The following is a 9,069-nucleotide window of genomic DNA, read 5'->3' on the forward strand; positions in this document are numbered from 1 at the left end:
GTTGTAAATTTTGATGGTGACTAAATGAACTGTTGTAAGCCAAGAATATATCTGAAAACAGTCATCCCGCAACTCTCAAAATGGCTTGCTGCAACACACATATGCTTGTTGGTTAACAGCAGCAATCAAGTCATTCTCAAGACTGAGTTTAAAACTAAGCTAATGAATTAAACATCTTGTTGGTTAGTGTTTGACCTCAGTACAAATCCCTTTTCAATTATGAAGAATGGTAATTCTCAAGTCTTCCTCACAGCTAGTAAATTAGAAACAGGGAGGCTTTGTCAATAAAACTGTTGCTGAGATATTTGGATTCTGATCCTGGGTACAATTAAAAGTCACCTTCGACAGCTTTATAACAAGAACAAATATTAGAACTGTTGGATGCATTAAAACTTTATATTGCTTGCCCAGCCGCATATTTCCTCTTCCACAATACAGTGCTGCAAGTCATATCTTCATGTTCAAATACCATTATTTTTAAAATAAACAACAAGTGAATGTAACATACGATATTTATTCCTTGTGCTAAGTACAAATCAGAAATAATTTTTGCTTCTGTTTTTATTTATGCTTTTCTTGGACTCTGGGGTATATGCTGCGCTTAATCCAAAATTCTATATAGGCAGCCTTTGACTTAACAACAATTTGTTTAGTGACTGTTCATAGTTACAACAGCACTCAAGAAAAGTTATTTATGACCTTGTTTCACCCTTACAAATGTTGCAGCATCCCCGTGGTCATGTGATCTCAAAAATCATACACTTGGCAGCTGGCATTTATGATATCTGCAGTGTTCTGGGATCATAAGCAAGTCAATGGAGGAAGCTGGATTTGCTTAACCATCGTATGAGTCACTTAACTGCAGTGATTCACTTAACAAAAATGACTAAAATGGTTGCAAAGTTGGGCATATCTCACTGAATAACCTCTTTGCTTAACAGCAGAAATTCTGGTCCCAGTTGTGGGTGTAAGTTGAGGTTTACCTGTATTTCTAAGAAAATGATAAGCAGGGCCATTATGATGAGCAATGTCTTTTTCCCTGCTGTTTGCTCCCAGCTTCTGAAATAAATAGATATGTCGCTTTAATAACTGGGGATGTCATTGCACTACTCTAGAGCAGGGGTACACAACCCCTGGGCCTCAGCCCACTACCAGGCCGTGGAGTATTTAGAATTGGGGCACGCGAGTGGCTGGCTGGAGCACGTGTGTGCACATGCAGCTCAACTTGTGCAAGCAACAGGCTGGTGAGCACTCACATGGCCTGGCAGTTGCTCAAGTTGATTGCATATGTGCATGCCAGCCTGCCATTCATGTAAATCAAGCTGCACGCATGTGTGCCAGCGTACTGCTTGCGAAGACACTTTACCTCTCCTCCCCACAGCTGGGCCACAAAAGTTGGGGACCACTGCTTTAAAGACTAACACTCAATTATCTTTGTCCCACCCTTCCATTAATTATTAAAAACAGTTCTGATTCTGTTTTCCAATCTCTTGCTCTAGGCTGACCTAAGCTGTTCCCTCCCTGGAGAAGAGCCTGGAGGCAGAGGAGGGGCCTTCTATGGGGTGAGCAGTCGATATGAGGGCCCACAGACTCTGACTCTCAGTTGTGCCTCCAAAGTCTGCTCGTTTGGCAAACAGGTGGTGGAAAAACTGGAGGTGGGTGAAGTGAGGGTAGAGCTCTGAGGCTGAGGGCGGAGATGAGGGTGGCCATGCTGGGATGAGCCAGGGAGGGATGTGGGGAGCAGAGTGTTTAAATGTGCTAAGAAACCCAGTCACAGAATGTCAAGGTTGTTGCATGCAGCTGTGTTAAAAAGCTGCCTTGTTCCAAGTCTGTTTACTGTATTTGGCCTGTGCGCAGCATCTGGCTCTGGCTTGCTGAGGCAACATGACATTTTCCAGCAGATAGAGTGAAGGAGACAGGCAGTCTGTCCAAAGCTTGGAATATCTTATCTGATTAAATTGTCTCATTTTAATTGTAATTAACTTCTGCGGAGGTCACTGTAAAAATGTTGTTGAGACTAGAAAGAATGCAGAGAAGAAGAACAAAGATGACTGGAGGCTAAAACATATAAAGAACGGTTGCTGGAACTGGGTATGTCTAGTTTAATAAAAGTGGGGGGGCTAGAGGTGACATGACAGCAGGGTTCCAATATCTCAGGGGTTGCCACAAAGAAGAGGGAATCAAGCTATTCCTCAAATCACCCGAAGGCAGGACAAGAAGCAATGAATGTGAACTAATCAAGGAGAGAAGCAACCTAGAACTAAGGAGAAAATTCCTGACAGTCAGAACAATTAATAAGTGGAAAAACTTGCCTTTAAAAGCTGTGGATGCTCAAACACTAAAAGTTTTTAAGAAAAGGTTGGACAACCATTTGCCTGAAATACTTTAGGGTTTCCTGCCTAAGCAGAGGGTTGGACTAGAAGACCTCCAAGGTCCCTTCCAGCTCTGTTATTCTAATTCCCAAGGGTGTGTGTGTAAGTGCACTAATGTGCCTATCATCCCTGTCACTTTTTATTTTTATTTTTTTCATTTTGGTCATTTGAATTTGTAATTTGTGTTTGACAAATAAATAAAATAAAAATAAATAGACACCAAGATATGTGGGTTTTCTCTCTGTGTTCATTGACTAGAGGCAAAATCTGTAGCATTTTATATTTTTTTGGAATCTGACTTCCAGAGTTAGCAAAAGAATTGTAATCTGGAGGGACCACACAAAGTTTATCTTGCCTGATCTTAGAAGATAAAGAATGGGTGAAGGAAATAATCAATAGGAGAAAGGTCGCTAGGAACTCCTCTGGGGATTTCCTTGTAATTCCTTTTGGTTCCCTAGTCCTTCTCTAAGAGAAAGTTCAGGGGTGGGTTCTAATTTTTTTTACTACCAGTTCTGTGGGCGTGGCTTATTTTATGGGTGTGGCTTGATGGTCATGTGACACTGGGTGTGGCTTGGCAGTCATGACTGGGTGGGCGTGGCCAATAACAATAAATAATAAAAATAATATACAAAACAATAAGAGGTACCAAAAACCAACTTTCACACTTTACACCCACACAACACAACACAACTGACTCACACACAAGGTAAAAGCAGCTGCACTTCACCCAAAATGCACCCCTGCAACAAGCAGGAACCTCACACAGCCACAAAAAGCTCAAAAATCAACTTTCACACTTTACACACACACACAACACAATTGACACACACAATGTAAAAGCAGCTGCACTTCACCCAAAATGGCCCCTGCAACAAGCAGGAACCTCACACAGCCACAAAAAGCTCAAAAATCAACTTTCACACTTTACACACACACACAAAACAATAGAACTCACACACACACACACACACACACACACACACACACACACACACACTGCTAGATACAGCTTTGTGAGATTTGGTGTGTTGTATAGTTAGAGTGAAACACTACAAAACACACCAAATCTCAGAAAACTACACAAATATTTTATTTTATTATTTTATTTATATTTTTTAGATCAGGGATCTCCAACCTTAGAAACTTTAAGGTTTCCCAGAGTTCCTCAGCCAGGAAAACTGGCTGAGGAACTCTGGGAGTTGAAGTCCATAAGCCTTAAAGTTACTAAGGTTGGAGACCCCTGTTTTAGATAAAAGCAGCTAAATTTAAAACTTCCTTAACTTTTAATTGCTGTCTAAAAACCGAACTCCTTAAAAAAACCCAATTACCTATTTTTTAATAGTTTACTTACCCAATTGAGGCAGACAGATTGAGTTGCTCACCGAGGAGATGGATTGTAGGCAGGCAGATTCAGTTGCTAGCTGATGCAACTGATTGCAGAAGCCATGGTTTTGCGAGCCCAAAAGGAGCAGGCGATTGGGTGGGCATGGGTGGGGACTGTTATAAAAGGTTGTTAAAAAGTGATTTTAAAAGCCTGTGATGATCAGGAAACTCATCTGGGATCGCCAGAGGAAAAAAAGATTTTAAAAGGCTCCTCTGATAATCCCAGCTGAAGTTGCCTCATGGCAACCCAGAACCTCTTAAAAGGATTTTTTTTACAAGCTCTTCTGCTGAAGAGCTTGTAGAAAACATGTTTTTTAAAGGTTCTGGTGATCAGGCAATTCAGCTGGGATCGCCAGAGGAGCCTTTTAAAACCTTTTTTTTTTACAACCTCTTCGGCTAAGGAAACAGGTTTGGGGGTATGGCCAGCTGGATATTGTTACCGGTTCTGCGAACTTGGCCAGATTTTTGCCAACGGTTCTTAAGAACCGTTCAGAACCAGTAGCAACCCACCACTGAGAAAGTTCAGGATTCTCAATACAGAGAACTAAACTCTGGCTACTTTTCACACTGTGAATGTCTTGGTCTAGTCTAGTCTTTCTAACACTTGTGCTCTTTACTTGTACTGGGGTTGAATTCCCATAATCCCCCAGCCAGCAAGACCATAATCTGTTCTGGTTGCTGACTTTAAGAACTCAGGTCAATCACATCAGGGGATGTCATAATTAAACCAGCCCTCATACTGAATATGATTTCTACATTATCATCTCTTTTTGCATCATAAGCAAACAAAATCTCAGGAATTGATTCATTTTGGGCTTAGGCAGGAAAGGCTTTCGGATCAAAGGCATTGTTTTAAAAAAACTGAGCTCAAAATCCACTCACTATTAAGAGTTTTAGGTCATATATGTATGCAGGTATATTGAACTCCAGGGGTATAATGCAGAACAAGTTTGGGATTGGCTTTATGTTATAGATTATTTTTTGGCAGAAAACTATCATAGCAAAAACTGGATGGGCTAAAATCTTTCCCCTTGATAAAATAGTGCTAAAATAGCACTATTTTATCTACAGTGTTTCTCAAATTTGGCAACTTTTGGATGTATGGGCTTCAATTCCCAGAATGCTCTAGTCAGCCTTGCTGGCTGGGGGAATCTGGGAGTTGAAATCCACACATCTGGTAGTTGCCCAATAACAGGAAATCAGATGTTTAGTTTTGTTTGCCTATAGAAGCAAAAGGTTTGGGATTCATAAAATTAGGCTTGGGGAAGTAAAGCTGCAGTGATTTAAGACAATGATGGAAAGATCTGGATCAGAGGTCGTATTCAGCCAGTTCATACCGGTTCGTGCAAATCTTTGGCGGAAATTTGGCCAAGGTCACCAAACCGGTAGCGATGGCCAGCTAGCCATGCCCCCGAACCGGTCCCCCAGTCGCTGCTCCTCACCCTGCCCACTATGTTTGTTGCCCACAAGTTCTTTGCCCAGGTGCATCCCATTACCTTACAAGTCCAATGGGATGCGCATGCGCAAAGAACATGGCAGCGATGGCAGCAGTACTTTTCAGCGGCCTGCAGCCAGCCACCACCTCTTTGAGTCCCTTGCAGAGGGACACACACACACACACCGCCCCCGCTGCCACTACTTTTGCTCTTGGCTTCTTGGCGCTCTTAAAGTTGATCACTAGTACCTTCTCTTTTCCTCAGAGGCACGGTGTCTGCCTCCCTTCACACTCCTTGTGGAGGGGGACACACACACACACTCCCCTGTCACCCATGCTGCCGCTACTTCTGCTCTCAGCTTCTCAGTGCTCTTAAAGTCAATCTTTTTTTTTTTTTTTTTACATTTATACCCCGCCCTTCTCCGAAGACTCAGGGCAGCTTACAGTGTATAGGGCAATAGTCTCATTCTATTTGTATATATTTTTTACAAAGTCAACTTATTGCCCCCCCAACAATCTGGGTCCTCATTTTACCTACCTTATAAAGGATGGAAGGCTGAGTCAACCTTGGGCCGGGCTCGAACCTGCAGTAATTGCAGGCTTTGTGTTCTTAATAACAGGTCTTAATAACAGGCCTTACCAGGCTGAGCTATCCGGCTCAGAACTGGAAGACGTTTCCTTAGATCGCCACCAAACTCATCGCTGGGAGAGGTGTAGGCTAGCCCCTGAATATACGAGAAGTCTTGGACAAAGCTCTTACAAGGTTCGGCCAAGTCTTCTCCTCCTTCTCGGCCTTAACGTGTGTGAGCAAACACAGACACCATGAGATGTGTGCGCCGTGAAGTGTGTGTGACTGTGTTTGCTCTGTGATACAAGGCCGAGAGGAGGAAAAGACTCAGCTGAACTTTGGAAGAGCTTTGGCCAAGACTTCTCGTATATTCAGTGGCTAGCCTACAACTCTCCCAACAATGAGTTTGGCTGTGATCTAAGGAAATGTCTTCCAGCTCTTCAAGATCAACTTTAAGAGTGCCAAGAAGCCAAGAGCAAAAGTGGCGGGCATGTGTGTCCCTCCGCAAGAACTTGGAGGCAGACACCGCACCTCTGAAGAAAAGAGGAGGTGCTGGTGATAGACTTTAAGAGCACTGAGAAGAAGCTAAGAGCAAAAGCAGTGGCAGCAGGGGTGATGGGCTTCTGTGTGAGTGTGTGTCCCTCCACAAGGAGTGTGAAGGGAGGCAGACACCATGCCTCTGAGAAAAAGAGGAGGCTCTGGTGTTCAACTTTAAGAGCGCCAAGAAGAAGCCGAGAGCAAAAGTAGTGGCAGCAGGGGTGACAGGCTTGTGAGTGTGTGTGTGTGTGTGTGTCCTTCCGCAAGGAGTGTGAAGGAAGGCAGATACTGTGCCTCTGAGGAAAAGAGGAGGCACTGGTGATCGACTTTAAGAGCACTGAGAAGTAGACGGCAAAAGTAGCAGGGGTGGGGTGACGGACGTATGTGTGCATGTCCCTTTGCAAGGACTTGGAGGCAGACACCACACCTCTGAGGAAAAGAGGAGGCGGCCAAGCCCTGGTAGTTACCTGGGAGGAGACTGCAGAGGGACACATCACACGCCCCTGTCGCCCTCGCCACCGTTACTTTTGCTCTTGGCTTCTTGGTGCAGTCTCTGTCTCCCTTCACACTCCATGCACACGCCGGGGGCGCCGAACTGGAGCAGGAATGCGTGCATGGGAGCGAGAGCACGTGAAGTTGGCCACTGTGGGGCGAGCGGCTTGGGTTCCCCTCTTGCTCTTCACAGTCGCCCTGAGCTGAGCCGGTGCGGTTCTTTACTTGGGCAGCCCTGATGACCACAGTAGCAACAAGCAGCGCCACAACAAGATACAGTAAGATTTGGCAGTGCAGAAATTGTTCAGTAAAAAATAGTGCATCTCTGAAAGGCTTCTGGCAAAAAACAAAAAAAGCAAAAATCCAGGCTTGCAGCAACAGTTTGGAGCTTATTAAACATTCCTCCATCCCAGCCATGAGTTTTGTAGTCTGGGCTGGCCGGCAGGCAGGCTGAGCAGGCAGGCTTTTATTTTGTCAGCCCAAATGGGGGCGTAGGAAATCAACCTGTCTTTGCAGCATTCTGCCGCCCCACCTTGCCATGACTCACGTCGAGTTGGCCACTCCCACCCAGTCACATGATCACCAAGCCATGCCTACGAAACAAGCCATGCCCACAGAACCGGTAATAAAAAAATTTGAAGCCCACTAGTGATCTGCATGCTAGCAAGACCTGAAAGGAGAAGGCAAAATAATTGGGGCCGAGGGTGGGGGGGGGGAGGTGTTGGATTTTTTTTTAAGGTGTCCCTGTTGTCAATGAAATTTGCCTTTATTTGTTTTTCATTTAGAATAATGAATCTCATGTTACTTTTGTAAGGTATCCCTGTTTTGGAAGTAGTGGTTAAGATGTTGGCCTAGAAACCAGGAGATTGTGAGTTCTAATCTGGCATTAGGTATAAAAGCCAGCTGGATAATTTTGGACCAATCACCAGGAGATTGTAAGTTCTAGTCCTGCCGTAGGCATAAAAACCAGCTGGGTGACCTTGCACCAATCTCTCTCTCAACCCAACCCACTTCACAGAGGGGTTGCTGTGGAGAAAATAGGACGAAAGAGTATTATATATATTTGCTGGCTTGAATTACTTATAAAAGTAATAATAGTGGAATAAAAAATATTTTTTTTAAAAAATTGATTGTTGAAAGTATGCATGTATGGTTGCAGGTTTGGGGCTTCTCTCTGATCTGTCTTACTTACTATTATCTGTCCCGCGTTATCCCCTTGATTCCCCAGACAGCCGAGCCTCCTTACTGGGAAAATGGCCGCTTTGTTTTCCGTCTGCATCGTTCACCACTCTGCGAGTATCTCATTAATTTTATTCGCAAACTACAAAAACTACCAGAAAAAATAATGATGGATAGTGTGCTTGAAAATTTCAGCGTCCTGCAGGTATTTGGGAAAGGAATTATGGGGAGGGTGAGAAAGAATTTTAAGTCAAAACTATACTTCCACACTGAAGTAATGGGGAGACCGAAAATTTTGCCCAAACGTCAGTTTTACTTTAGTTTCTAGTTCTCAATGGGCTTAGTTCAATGTTTCTCAAAATTTGGTAAGTTTATGACATTTGGATTTCGATTCCCAGAATTCCCTAGGTAGCATATGAAGGCTGGAGAATTCTGGGAGTTGAAGTCCAAATGTCTTAAAGTTGGCAAGGTTGATAAACACCTAGTGTACATTTTTTTTTACAAAATTGCTATGGCCTGTTTGAGAGCATATTTAAGCTAGATAGGTTTTGTTTTTCATGAAACAAAAGTTAGTTATTCTAGTCACTTCTCTGGGAATGCCAGGCAAGTTAAACCTGTTCCAGAAACTCTTCTCCTGTTAGTTTTTATGGAGATTATCTGATCCCTTCTTTCTCAGCATCCCAAAATGAGTAAGATGCAATTAAGGCTACGTCTGGAACATTTAATCAATTAAATAGTGAGAATAGTCATTAAATGTTTTGTTTTAAATATGTCCCTGACTTAATTGAGCAGATAAAATGATACTTTATATGCCTTTATATAACAACCGCTAATTATCAGTTCCATTTATTGACAAAGAGGCATCCTGGGTTAAGAAGGTAGTGCCTTCTTAAAGGTTGTGCAGCCTTCTGTGAGTCACACATGCATCATTGAAAATATTGGTTTCCAACCTTTTTTTATATGACTTTCTCCATCATCATTGAAAGTGTTTCTGAGACAACTGTTGCATAAGCCAAGATTCAGCAACATGATGCTCCCAGGGATGCCTGCAGGATTACTAATTTATATTAATAGCTATTCTTTTATAAATTGAAATCACAAGA

At 43.1% G+C, this 9,069-nt stretch overlaps 1 protein-coding gene across 3 annotated transcripts in view; it reads left to right on the forward strand.

Annotated features, from left to right (window-relative positions):
- The window catches only part of TEAD2 (TEA domain transcription factor 2), a 32,815-nt gene that overhangs the window by 19,550 nt on the left and 4,196 nt on the right, over positions 1-9,069 (forward strand). For 2 of the 3 annotated variants that reach the window (XM_058181562.1, XM_058181561.1), the window contains exons 10-11: positions 1,500-1,655; positions 8,016-8,171. In XM_058181562.1, coding sequence (XP_058037545.1) covers positions 1,500-1,655; positions 8,016-8,171 — 312 coding nt within the window. The remainder of the gene's footprint in view (positions 1-1,499; positions 1,656-8,015; positions 8,172-9,069) is intronic. The other variant, XM_058181563.1, reaches the window with a different exon arrangement.

The sequence above is a fragment of the Ahaetulla prasina genome, chromosome 4 (assembly GCF_028640845.1).
Source record: "Ahaetulla prasina isolate Xishuangbanna chromosome 4, ASM2864084v1, whole genome shotgun sequence".
NCBI classification, from domain to species: Eukaryota; Metazoa; Chordata; class Lepidosauria; order Squamata; family Colubridae; genus Ahaetulla; species Ahaetulla prasina.